At 39.7% G+C, this 24,811-nt stretch overlaps 1 protein-coding gene and 1 long non-coding RNA gene across 4 annotated transcripts; both read left to right on the top strand.

Moving 5' to 3' along the window:
* Window positions 1-264: 264 nt before the first annotated feature.
* Window positions 265-2,841, top strand: LOC143121455 (uncharacterized). 3 transcript variants are annotated; one of them, XR_012986481.1, is made up of 7 exons: window positions 265-512; window positions 1,341-1,432; window positions 1,546-1,675; window positions 1,790-1,855; window positions 2,263-2,352; window positions 2,473-2,543; window positions 2,670-2,841. It is a non-coding gene; the product is annotated as an uncharacterized LOC143121455 (long non-coding RNA). The 3 variants fall into 3 exon arrangements; XR_012986482.1 differs by lacking the exon at window positions 265-512 and adding an exon at window positions 701-1,022; XR_012986483.1 differs by lacking the exon at window positions 265-512 and adding an exon at window positions 755-772.
* Window positions 2,842-7,732: 4,891 nt separating this feature from the next.
* On the top strand, window positions 7,733-23,861 carry LOC143121454 (uncharacterized). Its single transcript, XM_076281820.1, has 5 exons — window positions 7,733-8,040; window positions 10,577-10,814; window positions 18,312-18,385; window positions 18,503-18,593; window positions 18,688-23,861. The coding sequence occupies exons 1-5, from the start codon at window positions 7,858-7,860 to the stop codon at window positions 20,136-20,138; spliced, it is 2,037 nt and encodes a 678-aa protein (XP_076137935.1). The 5' UTR covers window positions 7,733-7,857; the 3' UTR covers window positions 20,139-23,861.
* Window positions 23,862-24,811: the final 950 nt, after the last annotated feature.

Below are 24,811 nucleotides of genomic sequence, written 5' to 3'. Positions count from 1 at the left end.
CCCAATTCGGCCGTGTGTGTGTTTCTGAAAATAAAACAGATAATAAGTAGGCTACGTGACTACGTTAAATAAACCACTGTCTATTTAGAGCATGTTACATGAATCACGTAATGACAGTTATCTGAAGAAATGCGCATTGTAGGCTAAGCTAGAAGCTAAGAACAGCGACTTTGCTAACGTTACACCAAGCATCACATCAGCTAACATGAATTTGATAAAATCCCTTCCCTACCCACACAGCAGTAGACTCCTAGGCGGATCCGCCTTCAAGTCGCCAAACCCGCGTGACTGTCGCATTCGTTTTGGTGCCGCACAGAGGATCAGCTCCGCCTCCAGGCGGCTCCGTAAATTCTACTGTCAAACAGCGGGTCCTGAGTGGACCCATGTCGGATCCGCGGGCGCGGACGCGCCTGTACTGTAACGGTTGAACATGACTGTACACCAAGAGCCGAGAAGAGTCATACTAGTGGATATTTTCTTTGCTGGGACACGGTTGCGCTGAACCCTCTCGAGTAAGTGATATTTATTAATATATTGCGACATTCACAATAGCTAAACATTGGCCTTTGTGGTTTTATACTTAAAACTTACTTATCATGTTTATTGATTATAATGACGTTGTTTGATATTAGGACTAATGTTAACGTTAGTGCAGACGTTTGTAATTTTGAGCAACAGGCTAAGTTAATGTTATTGTTAGCTGTGATGCTCATATGAGTCTGTAGCCTATTTGATTTAAAATGGGTTAGCAATTTCGGCAGAATATGTTATGGTAGTGTGATTTAAAAAACACACATTGTTATTTAACGTTAGTCTGGTCTTGTCTGTTTTAATGTGTTGCTGTTGTCCATAGTCCATAGTGCTACTATGCTAGCGGCATACAGCTGCTAGCTAGCATGCTGCTAGGCGCAATTGCATAAGTTATTGCTAATGTCTATTATACATATATATGTTTGAGATCACGTTTGCGATGCAATCCTTGATTAAGCTGATACATTGGCACTGGTATTTCAGTCAATGAAGTCAGTGAAGCACTCGTCTGCTATGAAAGCTACCTAGCTACAACTTTAGCATGTTGACTCACTGATAATGGTTTAGCCCTAACGTTAGCTTCTAGCTAGCTGTGCATTAACGTTTGCATTTTGCCAAGTTTGGTCTCATACGTAACTTAACTTTAGTGTCCTTCTGCCATCTTCGTAATGAAAGCCTCGGCATTTTAATCACTGTTTAAGTCGGTTCAGACAACTATTGGGTATTGGCGTCTGTTTGTGATTTATTATGCTAACGTAACTTAACTGTATGGAACTTGGTCCCCATGTTCTATTCTGTTTGTTCTGCAGCGTCAACTTTTATCGGCTGGATTCTACCATCTAACGTTACGATTGCCTCTGTTGGGTTCGCTTGATGAAGATACTTTCTGGGTTGTTAAAATGTAATGTGAACACATTCCCGTAGCATTCCAAAATAGACCAGAGATGCTTGTACTATATGTATATTTGGAAATTTTGGGATTGCAATAACCATAATGATATGGTTATTTAACAGCCATCGTTTCGAGGACTCTGATGAGAGTGAAGAAGAGCCAGTAAATGGTGACTTTGCATCTCTGAGGTACCTTCCAACTCGCCTGGTATATCAGTTGAAGCCTCAAACCTAAGCCAATTGCACTGGCAAAGTAAGTAATAATCTCTTAACATTGAAATAACTAAATCATAATATTAATATTAGAGATATGGTTAACATTCTTAGTGCTAAAGACATTCCCCTCTCCTTGTATCTATTCCTCCAGCTCCACCATCTTGCCGAGTGCCAGGCAGCAGAGTCACTACCCCTCAACCTGGAGAAAACTGTTAAGGTAAAGACTGATCTCTGAAATAAAATTGAATACAGTGGCCCCATCTATATTAACACAGCAGTAGTCACTCTATTTCAAATCAACAGATTGCATCTGCATTACCATCTCAGATTTTCTGCATACTTCATACATTACATAAATCTCAGCCAAATATTTTGTCAGTTAAAACATCTGCATTCATGCAATATTGCCTGAAAAGTTCATTCATTATTATCAGATTGTATTGAAACACATTGATTTCAATGTCAATCCATTCATGGAGTTGATATAGATAGTGCATACCAAAATGTTGAAACATACAAATTCATGTCCAGTATGACCAGAGATTTGTTTTTGTTTGCCATTGTTTGGCCCTGTAGCTCTCAGCCTACCATGGTTAACAGATCACAACCATTTCTCTCCCTTAGCACCTCACCATTAGGCAGGACCGCAACACTCTTCACCACCTCAACTCCCTGCACCTGCACCCGCATTTAACATACGGAGAGTTACTCAAGGTAGGGACTGATCTCTGAAATATTAGTGAATAGAAAGGCCCCATGTGTATTATCAATGATGACTACCATTTAATACATTTTTTCCCCCTCTCGCACACCGCCCACCTCACTATGGGCCAGGAATGGCAGTCCCTCCTCAACTCCCTCCACCCCCACACCAGCCCTCAACGTGCAGCGAACAGAGGAGCTTTGTAAGTCATGTTTCTTTTTAAATTTAATCTCCTTAATGCCTATCTCATATATTGTATTGTGTAAGCATACTTGGCTTTGGATGCTACATACCATAAACATAAACATATCTGTCTGTTTGATTACAGGTGCTGTGAGGAAAAACATGGTGACACGGTCAGCCACGGACGCTGAGGTCACCAAGCACGCAATTAGGTGTTTCAACTGGCGGTGGATCGGGCAACGAGGAGACGTGTTCCGCCTCCATCCACACAAATGGAGTAATAGGAGAAATAAGCATTAAACAATCTTTTTATTGAACTTCTTGTCATTCACCAGTTATTCATTTTCTGATATTTTAGATGTGCATAGCACAGCATTTCATTGAAGTTGTAGCCTATTAGATAAAATATTTCATGTCTGCACTGACCTAGGCTGATAAAGCACTAAATTAGGTTTTGACCTCAAAATTCATGTAGAGTAGCCTAGGCAACGTAGGCTACTTAACAAAAACAGAATAGCTTATAACCTGTAACTTTCCATAAATGTCCATTTTATATTTCCATTGAGTAGTGATCACGTTTGTACAGTAAATTGATGTCTTGACTTAAACCTTTTCTGTTAGGTTTATTGACAGTATTGTTAAGTTAAAAATACGAGGCGATGCTAATCGTAGGCCTATCTTGCTGTAGTAGCCTAGGCTAGGCCTAGTGATAGTTTTACTTTTATCCTATAGTTTATCCTATTTAATCCTACAGCAAGAACAGAAGGAATTTTGAAAATGAGATAAACGGGTCCGAAACGGACCCGGGCCAGATGAGTCTTTATGAGTCCGTTGCGGGTCCGCGGCGGATGTATGTATCAATTTGCGGGTCCCAAACGGACCCGCCGCGGAGGTAAGGTTTTAATCGCGGATGCGGGGCGGATGCAGCGCGGAGCCACGGCGGGTCCGCGATCCGCCTTCGTAGCGGATCCGTTCCTGAGAGCATCTGGACTCCGATACGGGTCCGTTTCCGCGGGTCCGTTCCGGAGGCCGTCATACATCCGCGGCGGATCCGCCGCGGAGTCCTTTTGCTGTGTGGGTAGTTTGTAACGTTATACATTAACGTTAAACTCAAAATGTATGTGCTACATACATTTTGTATGTGCTACATACATTTTGAGTTTAACGTTAACAACCCTTTCCCAGTTTATGAAGTTGTGCATCTATGAGCAAAGTAGACATAGGCTACTTTGCTCATAGACGCACAACTTCATAAACTGTATGATATGTTGCCTTAGACTACGGTAGGCTAATGCAGCTACTGCTAGAGAGACTAGATAGATACTTTAGTCATCCCGACGTGTAACGTGAAGTCGTGCATGGATGTGATGTCTTCGTCCTGCAGGCGGTAGCCAGAGCGCTCTCAACTCCGACTGCCATTTGTGAATAAACAAACGTCCCCCCCATGTCCCCGATATAACGTTATTGTCGCGTCCTTAGGAGGTATTTGAAATGACCAAATGCAAATGTCATCCGAGGGACCTGACAGTGACGTCCCCAGAAAGTCCTGCACCGGACGTCATGCAATATCCAAACGATAACTTGCTCCGGACGTCAATAAGGTCACCGGAACGTCCGCTAGAGAACATGACGTTCGGGACCAATCGGGGACGTCGTGAATGTCGGCATAAGGTCCGGGGGACGTCCCGTGTTTGTCGGGCTGCTAAGTGGAACAAACCTCTTCAGATATAATGTCCAAAAATGCATACAATTACAAGAAACACTTCACCTCATCTTCTTAAGGTGTAACAGAATAAGAATATGTAAATAACTCAATTTTGACAAAAATGTCAGATAGAACCTTATAATTCTAAGGGGACGAAATGTAAAATCATAAATGAAGCATATAACAAAACAAAATCTCTGAAAAGACAAGACCTCCTACAACACAAACAAAAACCACCCGGAGAACAACAAGTGTACCTTGTGACACAGTATAATACCAGAGCAAATGAACTAAAGAAAATCGTAAATAATAACTGGAAAATGATTGAATGTGATCCTACACTAAAATAAATATTCCCCAATGCACCAGTCATAAGCTTCAAAAGAGCACCGACCATCGGAGATAAACTTGTCCAGAGCTATCTCCCCGGGGACAAAAAGGACACATGGCTCGATCGGAGACCGCAAGGGTTCTTTAAATGTGGGAGATGTAACCACTGCACGACTATGCAGCAAACTAAGAAATGTATAGATGTGCATGCTCAGAAAACCCAGTATATCAAAGGATACATCAACTGCAATACCACTTATGTGGTGTACTACCCTATATTGCCCATGTGGACATTTCTACATCGGAAGGACAAAAAGAAAACTACAACAGAGGATAGCAGAGCACAAATATGCAATTCGTACAGGAAATGAGGATTACCCAATGGCGAAGCATTACAAGCAACACCATGGATGCAACCCAGAGTCACTAAGGGCAATGGGAATAGAAACAATTGAGCTATCCAAAAGAGGAGGGGACAAACTTAAAAAAATATTACAGAGGGAGACCTACTGGATTTATACTCTAAAAGCCCTCATAAACCCAGGACTTAATGAAGACTTGGACTATACCCCCTTTCTATAAAGACATTCTAATATTTGCTAATTGTATCTGTAAGACTGTATGTCTTCTTCAGAGCACTTAATATAGGTAACTCAATGTTTACAATGTTAACTATCTTTTAAAAAATATTTGGGTAGAATAAGAAATATGTACAAAATGGCCACAAGAGGGAGACATAGTTCGTCCTATATGCAATGCTTATTTTTCCATTCTCTTTAAGCTTATCTGAATATTTCAAGGTGAACCGTTTTTTGTAGCCCGTATGAAATAATTATTGTAGTCCTCAAAAGTAGTATAATTGTTTTTAACTTGATGTATGTATGATGTTTTTATGTGTGACATGGTGCACCAATAATTGACTGATAGGTGGAGTCTAAGCACCTGCCACTTAGTCCTACTTAATTGCCTGCACCTTCTCTTTGTTATAGGGACTTGTTTAGGCTCTGAAGAAGACACTAGTCGCAACGCGTTAGCCCATTATATTAAAGGCTTTTTAATTGTATCAAGCAGTGTGCCTTTGGAATCTTTGCCAAGACTTCAACCATAGTCACTACTGTTGTTGAGTTTAGCCATATCTTTAAGTGACTTTTTCCTTGAGCCGAAGTGCACCTACTTGGCAGAAAAAGTGAAGTAGCACTCCTTGACGACCAGCACTCCTAAGTGAAGAGTTGGTTATTGAGTATCTAAATATATTTTGTATTTAAAAAAGAATCTTTGAGAGTGGTGTGTTGTCTTGGGGTGAGTCATTGAACTGTGGTCTAGTAATAACCTAAACCAGTCTCCTCTTGAACCTAGAGTTTAGAATTAGACTGGTCCCGCACAAGCACAGGTAGCCGTACCGAAGATTTCTTTTTGATTAATCAAGCATATGTAATGATTTAAACTATTAGTAATCCCTATACTGCATTGAAGTTTTGTATGCAGTCTCTACTACAAAGATTTTTAGTTATAAAGATGTTAATGCTTTAGCTAAGGGGGGAGGTGTGATGTGATGTACAGTACAGTATACATATCCGTTCAGATAGTTACCACCTGGGGTCGCTGTGTTATTTGACTGTTACATGGATTTGCGTGTGTGGAGTGAACACTAAGTAGTAGATTAAGTAGGAGCTGTCTAGTAAAAGGCCAGGAGCTCTGCACGAGTGTAACCGAGTAGTTAATAAACTGTTAACTGAATTAAGTCTGGGCACCTTTCATGACAAAGACTATTTATATAGGATTAATAAGATCAGTGTTTGATTATGGATGTTTAGTATATGGGTCTGCTTCTGCAACTCAGTTAAATAAGCTGGATCTGATACAGTATCAGGCATTGAGATTATGTAGTGAGGCATATAAGACCACTCCTGTGGCTGCAATCCAAGTAGAGATGGGAGAGATGCCAAGTTAAGAAGAGAGCAGTTGGCCCTAGTTTATTGGGCAAACTTGAAGGGTCATAAAGAGGACCATCCTAGTCAGAAGGTTCTAGTGCCCTGTCAACAAAAAGAGAAAAAAACAGAGCTCAAGTTTTGGCAGGGTAATAGAGAATATTGCGAAAGAAATGGAAGTTAATGTGTGTAAGTCCAACTGTAGCATACTCAAGTGTCCCGCCTTGGATGCTTGAAGAGGTAGCAATAGATCTAACATTGCTTGAAGAAAGAGAGAATGGGGTTACCATTGATAACTGTACATTTCAAAGGTATGTGGGAGAAAAATATGGACAGTATTTACAGATGCATCAAGAATAAATAATAGAGTAGGAGTGGCATATGCAATCCCTGAGTTAAAACTGATTAAGGCCAATAGGATTACTGATGAGCTCGCTATACAGCAGAGTTAATTGCAATATGGTTGGCTTTATTATGGGTGGAAGATATGGATCAAAAGGTGTAATGTTATGGTCTGATTCAAGCTCAGCTTTGTTGTTTGATGTCAGGAGTCAACATTGTGTTGGGTTGGGTCCCAGCCCATGTAGAGGTAATGGGGAATGAAATTGCATATAAATATGCTAAACAGGCATCAAAGCAAGACAGCATTAATATCCAAGTACAATGTAAGGCAGAAATTAAAAGCATGATTAAAGCTTAAACCAAGGGTACATGGCAATATTTATGGGACAATGAACTCACAGGCAGACATCTATATGAATTCAAAATGTTGGATGGAGCAGGAGTACCAGCAGAAACAAGCAGGAGGTGGATATTGTGTCAAGAATGAGGTATGGACATACAGGACTGTACAGCACATTAGTTCTAATGGGAAAACATGCTGATGGTAACTGTGAATGTGGTAGTCAAGAAACCAGAACATGTTATAGAACATTGTCCTAAGTACAGTCAGAAACGAAAAAGACTTATAAAACAGCTAGCGGAAGTAAAGATAAATCTGAAGATTTCTGATATAGGCCTACTGCAAATAAATTCTGGGGAACAAGGTTTTAGATGTAGCCTATTTTTTGTTATTTGAAAGCAACAGAGTGATTTCATAGAATTTAGAAATATAGAGTTCAGACCAAAGATGCTCTGTTCTAGAATCTTTGGTTCAGACCCACACTCCAATTCAGAAGGTGGCGGTAATGCACCTAAAAACTGTTTGCCAACCGCCAAAAAAGAAGAAGAAGAAGACACTTTTATTTTGAAGACTGGCGGCCATATTGAAATTTGCTTAGTTGTCGCTAATTACTCTTAGTAACAAATACCTTTGATTTCACGTGGTTTGTTTGACTATAGAGTGTTTATTTTCAAATACATTGTACAGTATGGCAGTTCCAGATGTCTTCCAGACGGAAATTAGTGTTGTTATTAAAGAGTTAGTGAATGTGGCCCTGTTAGAAATCGCCAGAGTTGTAACGTCAGGCGGGGATGGTGAAGTGACGATGTCAACAGTAAATGAGAACGGCAATGCCCTGTCACATACAGTGGCGTTAAGGAAGGGACACATGGTGAGTTCAGTTAACTTTGCGTTTGCTTTATTAACAAATGTCTTCAAGTTTAAACTTGTTAACGTTAAAACAGTTAGTTACAACAAAGATTCTAGAGCGTAGCGCTCTAGAATCTTTGGTTACAACATTCATTTTGTAAGAGAGCACACGTGGTTGTCCGCAGAGTTTTGTCACGACTAAGACGCGCGAAATAGATAGGCTAGTTTGTCTGGAAAAAAGATCATAGGCAGTAAAAGAAAGGACAGAGCCACTCTCGGTGTCTCGCTGTCCGGAGAAATATTCTTTGTCACCGCTATTTACCGATTTGCGGCTCCCATTGACTTCCATTGAACACATGTAAACAAAACGTCAATTATGTGCTCAAACTAACAGGTCTGTGGCTCTCCAAAAGAGCCTCTTGGGATGTAACTTTTACAGACAGACTTACAGCAGAATCTACCCATCATTGACGTTCTAATTAACTCCGGCCGAGGTTGTCGGACTAGCAACAGTAACACCAAAGATTGTTGAGGCGGAGCAAGATATTTAATCAGGAGCCACTTCCGGGAACCCGGATCGCACGGGGGGGGGTTGGGGTCAAAATCCCCCTTTATGCAGAGCAGAGTGCTCCATTGAAGTCTATGGGCATAGCTCAGAATTTCACCACATATGCTAAGGTCTTGGTTCTAAAGAATTAGGAATGTAAATTTCGGGCACGTTTTCATGATTCTCAAACCCTTCTGAACATTTCAGGTACATTTTTAGCATTTTTCAGCATTCCATTATTCACCTTATTCAGCCCCGTCCATTTTTTTAAATTCCACGTTGTCTTTAAACTTCCGGTCGGCTAGCTACGTCTAATTAGCTTCATTGGGATAACACGGCAGAAGAGGATAGAGAGGCTAACTTACAGAACAGCCGCTCCAAAGTCAGTTTTTTCCTAACTTCAGATAGGAAAGCTGTATAACAGAAATGCCTTAAGTCACCAAAATCCTAAATAAATAGGATGACCCATAATATATGATGCCAGTCATCTCGACAGAGCTCTGCTATCTCAATGTATCGCAATGGATGTACTGCTCAATCGGAAGTTCGGAGACAATGTGGGCAAAGCTAGCGCCCCCATGTTTGCGCGCGGAATAAGGTGAATATCAGGTGTGCGCCGGTTATTTATGCCGCCGCTGTTGGCCGGTTGCAACGTACGCTCGTTAATACGTCATCGACACGCCTCTTTATGCAGACAGGATTCGATCCCCATTTCACGCACATAGACATGAACTACGACGAAGTATCTTGCTCCGCCTTAACAATCTTTGGTAACACTACGTGTCCATAGACCTCTGAAGTTCGCCTACAAAAAAGCTGCCATCTTTGACATCCGGTATCTGGCGATTTTTCCTATGGGAAAATAACATGGGGATTTTGAATTATCGCACCTGTTAAACTCTCGCTGGGATGAAAAAGTCTAAAATGCAGAACACGCTGTTGTCCTCTGCCTTTGAGTGGATACTGTGATCTCCGGTATGTGAAGGCGGCACACTTTTTTGCTACCCCAGAGCTAACTTGCAATGCAACTTGCCATAGGTAGTTAGCTTCAATTAACAAACGGATCTCCTTATATGGGCAAAGATGGCCGTTTTGGTTCTTTTTTGTAGGCGAACTTCAGAGGTCTATTATTGCGGCGCGTAGACGCTTGCAGACACGCCCTCTCCCCCTTCGCCGCTTGTGGCCGTGTATAGGCTAAAGTGTATGGTGTAATGTTTTATTTAATCTAATTACACAATGCCAGCTAATGTAGGCTACTAAAGTGGAGGTAGCTTAAGACGTAATACTGTTAACATCTTTTATTGAAACATTCACAAATATCACTGACATGTTCCTCCAAAGCACTTTCTGTCTTGGTTCAAGTCGCCAACAAGGTCTTTTTGATAGGGTGCAGTGGCGAACTTGTTGTAAACTTAATGGCTTCGCCACTATAGCTTATATTTTAATGAAACCAACACGATTATCAGGCGGAAAAAATATTTCTGGCAGGCTATTGTTCCGGACCGGGAGACTAGAGCAAAGGAGAACTTGTTTACCGAAGATGTACTTTCATTGGCTAACCGCCTCGTGTTAACCGCTCTCATTTGCATAAAGTTCAGCAGAGCCCAACTTGTTGACGCGCCGCCTTCCCAAGGTGCATTGCGGAAGCGTAAACCACGCCTTGCCGCTCTCCTCAGGGTCCCTACACATAAAACGAAGCACCAACAACGTAGTTAGCAAACCCAGAGTTTATTACAGAAGACTGTTAAGAATATTTACCAACTGTCCCCCTACCATTTTTTCAACCAATTATTTACTTCTATTTGTGGACAATACACTGAGCACTGTTCTTTACTTATAAATAAATGGTTTGTCCTCAATGCACACTGGCCAGAGGATGTGCTCTGTGGATGTTGTGGTGAGGCACCACATTACCACAATAAACCTCTTAATTTTAACTACATACTGTACTGAATTGTCTTTGGTTTTTCATGTACACACAACTGATTCATATTTCTGTACTACTTTACAGACACTTATTTCTTCCATACTGGGGATGTTGGGACAAGAGGCTGTACGCAAGCTCAGCAGAGTTTTCACAGAATGCTGTGCAGTTTTGCAAAAGCAGTGTCAGCAAAGTGTACAGGAGAATAAAAACCTAAAGAAGACACTAGGAAACATGGAGAGGAAGCATAGGGAAGTTGATGTGAAGGACACAGCACATCTTAAAGTCCCTCCTGAGACTGAGCACACCAGAACAACAGGAGCAGGTACTTTCCCTAAAAACTTTCAAGCTAACTGCACTCCACTTAGGTTCCAATTTTTCTAAAGCCGTTTTCGGACTAAAAAGTTCTTTGAACTATTGACTGGAGAGTCTACCCCTAGAACTGCACATGGGGGGCATGACCCCCCTCATAATATACAATCAGAACACTTGTGAGTTCATTTACACCAAACGTGAAGTGAATCTGATGAAACATCAGATTTTTTCTGTTGCCAGATGGTGGCACTATGCCAAATCAAACAATGCGTTTGGTGAGATTTTGACACATTACAACATATGCACAACACAGCCCTCAGCCCAAATTGCTCTCAGGGTCCCCCTACAGTTGAGAAGCGCAGTTTGTCCACTTGGAATTATAAATATCTCATTAGGGGGTTTGGAAATTTGGAAATTGAGGTTTAAAATTTTGGCATTCTAAATACAAAACTGATATGTGGATAAAGTGTCTTTTATACATCAGAGTGAAATACACCCTAAATGTATTCTACTGTAAATATGCAATATCAAAATCTTGAAAGGAACACCGGCAACTTACTAATTAATTAATATGAAATTAGTGTTGTAAAATTGTTTTTACATGATCAGAATACATCATGAATCACAAATTTAAATGAAACGCTTTGACATTTTATGGTTTAGCCTATTTATTATAGTACAGGGCGTCCTCTTTCTCTTAAGTGTTGCATGTCAAGTATAAAGGGCAAAGCAATAGTGTTAATTTCGTCAGACGAGACGAGAGGAAATATCTTCGTCAACGATCTTTTTTTTAAGCAAGCTAACTAAGCTTTATGCCACAATTTTGTTGAAGCTTCTCTCATACATATACAAATTAACATCCCCCAGAATGTCCATACGAAAATGTTCAGCAAGTAATGTCAAGCTTGCTTGCTCAGTGTCCAAATGCAATGTTCCATAGCGATTTCATTGTTTCCCTGAGGATCACACAAAACTACAAGCCTGATTTTCATGAAAGCTGGCAAAATGTAGCAAGGGAAAAGTTCTGAATCGCCGGGCAACTTTAACTTCCACAATGTTGCATGGCATGGTATTTGGTCTGCCTTGATATCTGCACTGTCAGATAATTCTAAAAATTATTATTTACAATTAATGAATGAATGAATTAATTAATTAATCAATCTCACCTGTGAGCTATATAGAATGTTTAAACTACTGTAGGCCTATATAGACTTAGATATATATATATATATATATATATAGATAGATAGATAGATAGATAGATAGATAGATAGATATACTAACACACATTTTGAAGTGCCTTGTCATAGACTATGCAAGCAAGGGCATAGGTTACAAATGCTCCACAACAGCTGCTCGATGGTGTTTTATGCCCCCAACGTCGCCTTCCAGGCAGCGCTGCCACCGCTGACTTAAAGGCACCTAACCCCAACCCTTCCCCTAACCTAACCCTAATCTTAACCCATGCCTAACCATAGTGCCTTCCAGGCAGCGCTGCCTTGAAGACAACGTTGGGGGCATAAAACACCAAGAAACACAACAGCTCAGTGAGATCTTTTGGACATTGCTTTGTTAGCCTCGAAAACACCCCTTAGATGTTCTAAAGACACTGCAATCTACAACCTCCTTGAGCTTATTATACACCTAATGGATATTTGATTTAACTCATTGATAATATTAATATTACGTAATATTACGTTTTTCCTTCCCATGCGTTGAGTGCCAAAAACGTAATATTACGTTTTTAGCTTTTTTTTTTAATTACTAGACACTCTAACACACCTTATATGTGCTTTTGGGAACTCTGTGATGAATGGAAATTAAATATATGACGATCGTGAAACTCATGAAAACGCACAATCTGGACATTTTATCTGGACATTTTATCATAACTCGGTTGCCGCTTTGGGTCGAATCAGTGACGCATGCACGTCAGGTCAAAACCAGGCCATTTTCGTGGGTCTATCACTAGGTGGCAGTCTCACCAGGTCTCTCTGATCACTTCCCGGAACGTTTACACAAGTAAGTAACAGGCAACACTTCATATTTCATGAAAGACGTTATATCTCCATTTCTAGGAAAAAAACAGCGATTTTGATGAAAACTAGCCACTGTTTAGCTTGGGATTTCTCAGGAACAGAGGCGTGTAGAAATACAGGACCTTGCACCCACCGAGAGCTTAAAGCCTCACCTTTTAATCAAGCTATTGTATGTGTTCATAGCTATAACACAGAATATGCTGTGGCTGTACAAAAATCATCAACAATGGTCTAGATTGCTGGCACTCTAGGACAAAGCTCCCGAAAACAGCTTGGCATTCAATGAGTTAATTGACTGACACTTGTCCCATGGCATTTTCTAACTTCATTAGTTTATAATTATTTTTTGTGGTTGTTATACATTACACATAGAGTTTTTGGGAGCACTTTACTCCATCAGCTTAAACGTCACAAGTAAATCACATTTTTCATCACTAAATAAAAAATGCCATTTATTTCCATCATTTTAGTGATGAAAAATGTGATTTATTTGAAACAAACATGCAATATTTATATAAATCAAGTATAATGTACCTGTAAGAGGGGAAAAAGAAGGAACTATACAACAATAAAAACTGTTGGTTTTATAGCATGGTCATCTCTTCGTTTTGGACAAAGGCGTCTGCTAAATCCATAACCATAACCATAACATCTGATGATGTAGAAGGCAGTTCATCAGGCTGGCTGATGTGTATGCAAAACTTTTCATTAAACTAAACACAGACGCATGGACACACACAGTAAGCTTATTGTTATCTATTAGGGGTGTAACGGTACACAGAAGTCACGGTTCGGTTCATACCTCGGTTCGGACATCACGGTTCGGTACGAGTTCGGTACAATGGAGGGAAAAGCAAAACAAAAATGCAGAAAGCATTTTTTTTATTGTGCATGTCTCAGGCTGTACCACCTAGTGTCATACAGTCTCTTCCCTGAGCTATCTGCAACAGCCTGAAGTGTGTAAGATATAGGCTAAACAGTACAATAAGTACCCAGACTCCATCTGTAACTTGTAAACAAAATAAGACAATCAGCTATAAAACTGAAAATAGGCCTACAGCATCTCTTATTTCTGAAAGTGCAAATTACATAGAAAAATGATTTTTAAAAATCCACTTAAGCAAGACCTTCAACATCTGTGTTTAGTTGTATATGGAAGGGTCTACAATTTGCCTCAATATTTTTCATTGTGTGTAAAGTAATAATCTAGCCTACTAACTGTGAAAATATCACACTATTTTGCCTTTTTTTTAAAAACGAAATTGCTCCTTTCATTTCATAAACAGACTACAACTAGAAGTCACGTGACTTTGCCCTTTGACGTTAACTCACCGTACTAGCATGGTTTGTTTATTAGCCTGGTTAGCGTTGTCACTTTATTTTACTGTCTATGCACTTAACACTACCAGCTCCTCATGTGAGAAGTTACAAGTTACCCCAACATAAAGGTAATTACCATGCGATTTACATAGCTTTCTGTCATTACGAAATCATTTAATTTAAGCCATAGGTTTTGGCCCTATTTGTATGTGTATCCAAAGGCTGCTGAAGCGCAGGGGAAGTTTTTTTCCCCTCGTTTCAGTGATTGGTAGCCTACATCATCTGGGTGATGGCTTCGAATATGTGTAGCATTTATTCCACTCACATACCCAATAACTGCTGAACAACGCTGACACACAGTTTCATCTTATCCACCACTCTTTCGCCTGTACTAACGTTACTGTAACTGAAGTTCTCAAACTTGCGATCTTAAATAGACCAGCGGATCCTCTAACTCTTGTGGGTCTAACCTTAGTGCTGCTAATGACTGACGGACTCGACTGACGACCTGACAAAAAAAAACATAGGCGCCAATCAGAGCTTCAGAGCTAAGGCGAGGCTACAGATTAGCGTTAGGTGTCGCTAAAGAACTCCCGTAACTCTCGCTACTTAACAGTAATTGCGCATGACATTAATTAATCCGCACACGAGTTTTATGTATTTTTATACCGTGTATTCTCCGTGTAAATTCATGCACCGAACCGTGACGCCCGTACCGTTTCGGTTCAATACGAATACATGAACCGTTACACCCCTATTATCTATGTATATCTTGTTTGTGCTCATTGTATGGATATTGTCAATATGTTACATTATGGTGTTTGGTATCGTTGGAAAGGGGACCTTTTAGGCTTTCATTTAAGCCCAGTGCTGTCTGACTAACACAGACGTCACATGACTTCTTTAAACCAGAAATAACACACATTTTCTCACAATTTCCACCTAATCTGTATGCTTTCTTTTATCCCTGTGGCTTGAAAGAACACCAGGGACACAAAACTCCACAACTTCAATGAGCACAAACAAGATACACACCAGATTTTAAAAACGGAATTTATCTTAGGGGGTTAGTAACTTCATGAGCTGAAAAAAGTGATTTCGCTACCACCCCTGCACTGCTATCGTGATTTTTCTAGTACTAGGGGTGTGAATACCTTGCCAAAAAACAATGATAGCATTTGTCCCCCAGATGATACCGATGGCCCAAATTTGGGGCCCTGGCTCATGGACTATATGCACTGCATTTTGGTTGTTATCTTACCGCAAGTGGAATGCTGCATACCAGTTTATGTCCAATCTACCTCCTGTCTGGTACCTCCAACACTTGAGCAGTCAGTTTAAGTTCCGAAGACAAAGTAGCCTATTGTGTATTAACAACACTCAATAACAATTATAATTGTTAATATTATGTTAATAATAATTGTTAATAATAATTAAGTATATGCAGACACTCAGATGTGAAATCATCTATCACCATATTTCCTTCATAACAATTTGACAACAGCTAGCTGGCCAGTTCATGAATATTCAACTAGCTAGCCAGCTTGCTTGCAAGAGTAGGAAACAATTTTGAGTTGCCAGGTTTTATGACAAATGGGTTGAAATTGTATGAAGTGAGTGATTTGTATGTATAGGATGTATTTCATACACAATCTGGCAACTTGGGAAAACAATCACACAAAACTAATGGATCTGTGATATTTATAAGAAAGTTTGATGGTCATGCAAATTATGGGAGTTTTACAGGAGAAATAACAAAACGTGAGGGTGCCGAGAAATGATTTTGAAATTCGAGAGAAACCCAGGATAAAAAGGAGTGTTGGGAGGTATGACCCTGGTATTGCCATATAGACAACTTTTTTAAAATGCTGAGGTCACAGTCCTACAGATCTCACGATGGAAACATTGACAAAACAGCCCTACTCCTTACCTACATGGCAGGACGTCCCAAACAGTTCATGTCTGTCAATCAGTTTGTCACAGTAAAATGCTTTTCTGCATCCAGTCTTGATTTCTGTGCCAGCAGCACTCAGTAGCACACCGGTAATGTTAACATTACTGCAAGGCCAAGGTTGCATTTTCACTTGGTTTTGATTTCTGTGTGGACGATGATAATTCTGGAAACAATATAATGTGGATGCTAAACCATTTAAATATACAAAGGAAAAGTGTTGTTTCCAAAACATTTAGTTTTCGTGTGGATGAGGCCAGTGATGTTCATAAGCAGTGATGGGCAGTAACGCGTTACTGTAATCCAATTACTTTTTTCAAGTAACGAGTAAAGTAAGGGATTACAATTGCAAAAACAGTAATTAGATTACTTTACTTTCCTGCAAGCAGCCTGCGTTACTGCCTTACCAAACCGTGATTTTGCCATAGACAGTAAAAGAATTTGGGATTTTGCCATATGGATTTTGTGATACTAACTCGTGACAATGATGTAGGCTATAGCTGCGTGATATAGATGTAAACAACAGACACACGTGTGCAAGACATGGAGTGGGAGAGAGCGCGAACATGGAGCATTTAATTCATTGCCGTTCAGACATTACGAAAAAAACATTAACGCTGTACACTCTTCATGGGAAGAAACATGTTGTCTACAGCGAAAAATTCCACCTCAAATCTGAGCAAGCACCTAGCAAGCCGGCACAGAAATGTGAAACTCATTGAGACACCCCCAGATCCCGACATGAAGGCTGCAGCAACAGGTGAAAATAGAGGACGTCGCGGGTTCCCTGTAGCCTACTGGCCCGTTATAACAGGAGCCAGGGCATTATAATATTCTGGCTGCATTCACTGTGATTTGGAAAATGGGCAAAAATATAATGTGGTCTTTGCCTTTTTGTAATGGGGCTGGTGAGTGTTGAAGTCTTCAATAATTCGTTTCCCTTAAACCAGCGTTTCTCTACTGGTTCGCGGAGACATGCCAGGTGGGGCGCGAAAAACAGGAGGTTTTTTTAATTTATTTTTTTATCTGTAGCCTAGGCCCAGGTAGCACCCGATGCGCAATGGACGCATGTGTTATTCATAGGGAAGCGCTCGTGTCAAGGCAGCGTGAGCGCATGTTTGAATCTGCAAGCACGTTCACTAATGAACATTTCTTGAAGCTGGCCTATCTTTGCGATATATTTGGAAAGCTCAATGAGTTAAATATCCAGTTACAAGGCAAAGACAAGCACCTACCTCACCTAGCAGATAAGATTACTGCATTCACCAAAAAACTTGAGGTATGGGACAGGCGCCTCGATCGCAACAGTATGCCTTTGAGAATCTGAGTGAAATCGCTGAAACGTCTGCTTCGCGAGCCACTCTTGTGATCCCATGTATTAAACAGTAGGCCTACATCACATCCCTGCAAAGTTTATTTCAAAAATATTTCCCAACCAGCAGTGCTCAGTATGACTGGATTATGGATCCATTTAATGCAGCATGTTGGTATTTCATTGAATATATTGTACAATGCTGTAAAATATTGGCTTATGCTTCCTAATATGTTGCTGGAAAACAGAAATATGTGTGTTTAATTTACAATGGCACATTATGTATTTATTTATTATTATATCTGCAGCACCAGCTGATTTTAACTCTGCTGAAGAGGATATATTTAGAACTTGTCATTATTTCAATACATTTGACAATTTTAAAGCTTGACCTACCACTTTCTTAGAGCAATGAGGGACAGGTGGGGCTCGAAAAGGCCCCCTTGATCAAAGTGGGGAATGAAAGAATAAGTTTGAGAACCACTGCCTTAAACTAAGCATTTACATGAAGCACAGTAGCCTATACGGATTGAAACACATTCCACTCAGATAGGTGCTACCAGGCTCATATAGGCTATCACTTTTAATTGCAAACAGAAAATGTCTAGCTAGCTGTTTATACCAACTTAATATCATGACTATTGCTAATATAGTGCCAAATGTGGAGTTTGTGGACTAGCCATAGGCTTATATTTGAATGGAGCTGATCATTATCACATAAGTAACTAATTACTTTTGAAAATAAGTAATCAGTAAAGTAACTAGATTACTTTTTTTTGGATAAGTAATCAGTAACTAATTACTTTTTCCAAGTAACTTGACCAACACTGTTCATAAGTGATGTATGTTGAAGGTGAAGGTTTTACGCTTTAATTATGTCCTCAGGGTTGCGGTTTCTCCCCTCTTCTCAGACCATCCCAGAATCTAGTCTGGTGCAGACAAGCACCTCTAAGAGGGAAGTAAGTTCACCAACATGATCTAGTTTTGGCTAGTACACATGTCAGTTCTTACACACTTTTCAATGTTAAGATGAGATGCTGTTGATTAATGATGGGTAAACTTTGTGTTTCATGTAGTTTCTTGAAAGAAAGATTGGCTTCAATGCAGTGCTCATAAACGAGGATATTGAAGATGAGACGAGTGAAGTGGCCATTATTAACAGAGATGGTAATTGTATTGGACTTTTATGGTTAATTTTTGTTTGCACTTATGCACTTCACTTATGTTTCCTTCATGTTTTTTTTTCTGTATTTGTCTGCAGAGAGAGAAGAGGTATTTGCTAAGCAACCTGATGCCCAGAACAGGGATGCTGCAGCTTTGTGCAAAACCCCATCCTGCAGTGTAAGTGCCCAGAAGCCAGGAGAGGGTGCAGCTGTACTTACTCTGCTAGAAAAGGACAAATTATCCAAAAGAAAGGCTTTTGTAGTAAATATCAGTCTCACTCCACCAGACCTCTCCCCTCAAACTAAATCTAATGCAGTTTTGAACCACAGAAAATTTCCTGAAAAACCACATAGCTGTGCCCTGTGTGGCAAAAAGTACTGGCATATGAAAGCTCTTAACAGACACAAATTGCAACATGATCAAAAATACAACTGTGAGACCTGCGGTAGAATGTTCAACAAAGAAGGTTCTCTGCGATCACATGAACTTGTGCATGCCAAAGTGAAGCCTTTCATCTGCACAATATGCGGCCAGGGTTTCACAGTCCAGCAGAGTCTGGTGAGCCACCGGCGAATTCACACAGGGGAGAGACCCTACATGTGTGAGACCTGTGGGAAGGGTTTCTCTCAGTCAGGCCAGCTTAAGATGCATGAGAGAGTTCATTCAGAGGAGAAGGCCTTTAAGTGTGACAAGTGTCAAAAGGCCTTCAGGAACCCAGGCACACTAAAGTTACACCAGGTTGTTCATACAGGTGATAAGCCATACAAGTGCAACATATGTGAACGAAGGTTTGGGCTGGCTGTAAACCTTAAAAGACATCACCTGATTCACACAGGTATGAAACCATATGTTTGTGTGGTGTGTGGCAAAGGCTTCAACCAGAGGAGTATCTTGAAAGGTCACATGCAGGTACATACTGGTGAAAAGCCTTTCATGTGTGACATTTGTGGCAAAACCTTTGTTTATAATTATGCCCTGAAAAATCACATGCTAACACATGATGGAGTCTACAAGCAAAGACTAAAAACAAGTTTAGAACATCCAAGAAACCCTCAAAGGTGTGATGTGTGTGGCAAATGCTATAGTTCTGTAGCCTCCCTGAAACTCCATAAGCAACTCCATACAGGAGAGAAACCATTTACATGTGAAGTGTGTGGCAAAGCCTTTGCTCAGAAAAGTGCATGTACGACTCATCAAAAAGTTCATACAGGAGAGAAGTCTTTCAAATGCGCCTGGTGCTCAAAGGCCTTCAGTCTGGCTAATTCACTGAGAGTGCATGAACGCATTCATACTGGGGAGAAACCATACAAATGTGACTCATGTGGAATGGCTTTCCGTATGTCTGGGAATTTGAAGAGACATAAGCGTGTACACACTGGAGAGAAGCCTTTCAGCTGTGCTGTTTGTGGGAAGAGATTTGGCCAGGCTAATAATGTGAAGGCACACATGCAAGTCCATACGGGAGTGAAGCCATATTTTTGCCAGAAATGTGGAAAGAGGTTTGCCTATGTTAGAAATTTTAAAGACCATAAATGTGTTCCATGTTAAATTCCTAGTTGTCTGTTACAGACAGAAATGTGTTTATAGAATTGTACTATTCATGTAAACCACAGAATAATTTATGACCGAACTTAAAAATATTGCTGGCGGCACTGTTTGACATTTGGGATGGATTTTTTGTTCTCATCAAAAAGCCACACATTAGAATATTTGGTTCTCATGTAGTTTTTAGATAACATTTTAAATAAAATGTCATTCTACATGTATCGTCAAGTCCTACCAATTATTACATTTCACTTCCACCCACATATGAAAAATGTCTAATTGTCCCTGAAGTTGTTGATTTTAAGTGTCAAAAAAATCGAAGAAATGTAAATAAAGCAAACAAATTTGATTATTTCATGGTAAATATAGGCTAAGCTCCTTTTGAATTTGATGCCAGCAATTTGTCTCCAAAAGGCTGGAAAACTTTTGTAATGATGACAAAAGGAGGAACATTTCACAACTAATTAGGTTAACTGCCACCATGATTGGGTACAAAAAGTGCTTCAAAGTTTGCCCTTTTCCACCTACCGAATTGGTTCCATTCCCATTCGGTAATCAACATTAGAACCGTTTAGAGCATTTCCACCAAACAAAACTGGTTCAGAACGGAACACTTTGAATTTCCCCTTTTTCTTGAATTTCCCCTTGGGGATCAATAAAGTATCTATCTATCTACTTTGGTTTGGAGCTAGAACCAAAAAATAGTTGTTGCAAACTGGAGTGGGTGTGTCACTCTACCATTCAGAGAAGAGAAGACCAAAAACATGAGTTTTCTTTCCGTATTAACTGTTGCTATTAGTTAACAAAACTAGGGTCAACTAGCATTACACTGCAGGCTTTAAATGACAAGTTCAGTCAGGAAACTCTGAGTGACGCAGTTTATTGTTTGCTTCTAGATTGCTTGGGAACTACTGGGGTGAGGCAGTATAGGATATGCGTTCTTGTTGTTTGTTTTGAGACATGAAATTTGCGGAAGTTTTGTTATTATGGATTGCAATTGTGGCATTTCTAGTACCCTTTGGGCTAGAGCCTAAGAAGGAACAGTACAGTGCATTTGCACGCACTGACATTAGGGTTGTATTGGGCCGATCATGACCGGCATCACGGTGGGAAGCCACCATCGTGATGCCACTGCCAGACACGCACTAATTCTATAGACCCTGCTTTAACATAAAACATAATGGGGCAATTGCTCTGTCAGTTAACATTGCGCTAGCTGAGCTGTGCTTTAGAACCATACTCCTAAACAGAAGTTTTGGACTTTATCAGGCAGCTGAGTACTAGGTTGAACGTGATTGCTGTGTAATGAGTCACACAGGATCAGCTGGTTCATATAGTTAAACTGCCTGGAAACCGGAACTATGGTATCCTGACCAGGCCATAATGATGCATAGCAGGAATGTGAGTAAATCCTGCCAAATATTTGCTTTCTAAATCCCTACACAAACTAATTATGCAATCAACATTATATCTGCCAAAAATTAAAGGTTTTCATAGGTAAAGAATAGGCTATGTTACACGGCCAATGCCATACTGTACTGGTTGATTAAAATCCTATGAATCAACTCTAGAAAATTATATTCAAAATATTAGGCTAAATTTACCCATGATGATGCAGCTGATTTTATGATCCAGATTGAATGTACTGTATGTAATGTGACACTGAGTGACGCATGCAGTCAAGCTGCATTATGAGAATAGCTTAATGCTAGCCTATAGCCTACAGTGGGGATATTGCTTATTTGCAACCTGCATGCCTTTTTTTATGACAGGAAAATAGGCACTTCACCTTCTTTAGCCTAAAGAGCAGGAACAGCAGAACAGTTGTCCATTTTTGTATATAACATAATTTTAGCATTTAATTCACACATTCAAATAAATTATAGGAAATCAATTGCATACAGTACAAGCTTTCCAATTGTGTAGAGGGGATAATATTGGTGTATTTCTGGGGTAAAACCGCTCTGATCTTTCCTTACACTTCATCTGTGTCAAGACTAAGCTAATACTGACATTCAAGTGCCCTCTAGTGGCTTTTGAAGACACAGCAACTGAAATCAATGTAAAACGCAGGAGGACCAGAGAATTGTGACACGGTTATTGTGTGTTTATATGTCTCGCACTGTACACTGAACTTAAAATATGAATTTTTTTAATAGAAAATAGTCCTAATTAATTATTTGTATTGTAATGACTAGAGAAAATTCTTCCTGATTGCCACAAAGCTGTAATATTTTTCCAAGGTTACAGCACTGAAGCGCCAAATGTGTTCTCCATCGTGTTAAAAGAAACCATTTCACCATTTCTTGCGCTGGAGTCAGAGGTGGATTAAGGTGGTCATGGGCCCCTAGGCTACCTTTTCAGTATGCAATTATGTTTATGCAATTGTGTCACATAATCCTTACAGAGCAACATTGAACACTACACTAAATACCCACGGCAACATATGTAGACTTAAGATAGCAGAAAAACTGCTTTCTTTTTACGTTTTTAAGACTGAATCAATCTTGTTTGGTACAAAAAGGAAGTTGGCAAATTCAAATACTTTAAAGGTGATGTGTAATGGGTGTGAAATTGTATCTACCACAAGTAGATAGAGATAGATAGATAGATAGATAGATAGATAGATAGATAGATACTTTATTGATCCTCAAGGGGAAATTTAAGAAACAAGTGTCCCATATTTAGGTCTAGCGTTGGATTAATCACTCACAGGTGAATCCATTGCCGCCAAGTTGTAGCCAAATGTGCCTGTAAGCTGAAGTTTTCATATCGCAAGACAAAGCTTTTAGATTTTTCTGTAAATAAATTATTGGTTTTAACTCTGATCCAATGTCGTGGATTTCGCTTGCTCTGCTTGGTTTTCTGGGTTGACTGTGAAACTTAAAAACAAATTCCAGGTGCTACAAAACAATGTCATTTGGTACCTGTTAAATGCACCCCCTGTACTCCTATTGGTAGGGAGGAGTTTACTAGAGCTGGTCTACTACCTGTACATCTAAGAGTAGAACAACTTAAGCTAAATCATATGTTTAACATTGTTAATGGTCATGCCCCCAAATATTTGTGCTCTAATGTAACCATGGTCCACATGCAGTATAGTTATAACACTAGAGTCAGCATCCGCTTCTGCATAGTTCCTAGAGCCAATAATGCAGTTAATCCTATCATCACGAGAGATTTTTAAAAGACAGGTCAAGCAGTTTTTATGGACTAAGGAAAATATACATTGATAAATTGGATAGATTATACATGCATTTTTGTTTTCTTTTATTTGGTATCATGTGATGTTTTGTTTTTTGTTTGTTTGTCTTTTTCCCTCCAAATACAGTTTGTGTCTTGTCTATCTGTTTTCCTGTCTGTAACGTCTATGTGTAATACCTAGGACCATGCTGGAAATAAGTGTGTTACTTTAGCATGTCATCCTTTGGACTACTGTTTTATCGTCTTTGATCCAGAAATAAATCAATCAAACAAAGATTGATTTATTGCATGTCACACCCAAAATACACCTCTGGTTAATTAAAAGAATTAGTACAACCTTTTTGAACAATGTGCCCAACAAAATCAAAATGAATGTGGCTTGGTCACCCCCAAAAACATCTTTCAGCTTCGCGCCACTGGCGTTTCTGATCGCCAAAATAGAGCCCAACGTCTTAAAATAAAATATGCTGAATGTTGTGCCACAAAGCATGATTCATCTCAAAGCATAACATAAGATACAACAAATATGGTCTCTAAACATAACCCTCTTTAAGAAAACTCATGTAAACATTTTTGCCAACACTGTTTGCGGCGTTATTATCTCAGTGTTCTTCATGGAAAGGCTCATGGGTGACACCAAGGCATCCCATGTGTTCATTTGCCTTAATGGTTCAGTAGTTAGATGCTTCACATTGAATATGATTCTGGTGGATGAATTCATGCTGTGGCAAAATAGGTCAGTTCAACTAATAACGCTGTGTTTGAAAGAAAAAACATTAGTCCATGGGCCAGACAAGATGTCGGTACCACTCAAGGTGGCAAAGGTTACTTAGGATTTTTGAAAATATCCATGTCTGTATAACATTTTGGTGTGATAGCCCTTCCTGAGTCAGAGCTAAATTTGTGTTATCAGTTGTTAAAATTACCCTTCCTCCATCGAAAAATTGCATTTTAGACCCTGGTGCATATCTTGGTATTGGCTCATGTTAAGGACATATTTCATTGTTTTATATTATTGTGTTCATTTTTAAGGGCCTTTTGTGGCATCTAGAAACATCAGAGACTCAAAACACAAAAACTGGAATACTGACATGACTCCAAGGATTCAGAACATTTATAATTTATCCATATTATTTCATTTTGAAGGGGGAGATTTTCAGCCTTAAATTAGACGGACAGTTTTTTACTTATACTAATACTTATAACAGACCAAATATAATCAGAAACCATAAATCAAAATGTCAAATATGTTTCTAGTTAAACCAAGGGCGTAGGTTTGGTCTCAGCTTTGGTGGGGACACATCCACAACTCCTGTTGTCACGATACCAACATTATTGTTTCAATACCAATAGCAAGTGAAGAATCACGATTTCGATACTATTGCGATTTTTAAAAAAATTTGATTTGGTTTGTGTGATTTGTGAGATCATTCACATCAGTGGCAATCATAGAATTTGATTGACCCTCCACA

The sequence above is a fragment of the Alosa pseudoharengus genome, unplaced genomic scaffold (genome assembly GCF_046254945.1).
Source record: "Alosa pseudoharengus isolate Yale_2024_CS ecotype anadromous, Long Island Sound unplaced genomic scaffold, YU_APseudo_1.1 YU_APseudo_1.1_scf_13, whole genome shotgun sequence".
Lineage (NCBI taxonomy): Eukaryota > Metazoa > Chordata > Actinopteri > Clupeiformes > Clupeidae > Alosa > Alosa pseudoharengus.
The sequence above is the reverse complement of the archived record's forward strand: the minus strand, read 5'-3'. Positions and strand labels throughout refer to the sequence as shown.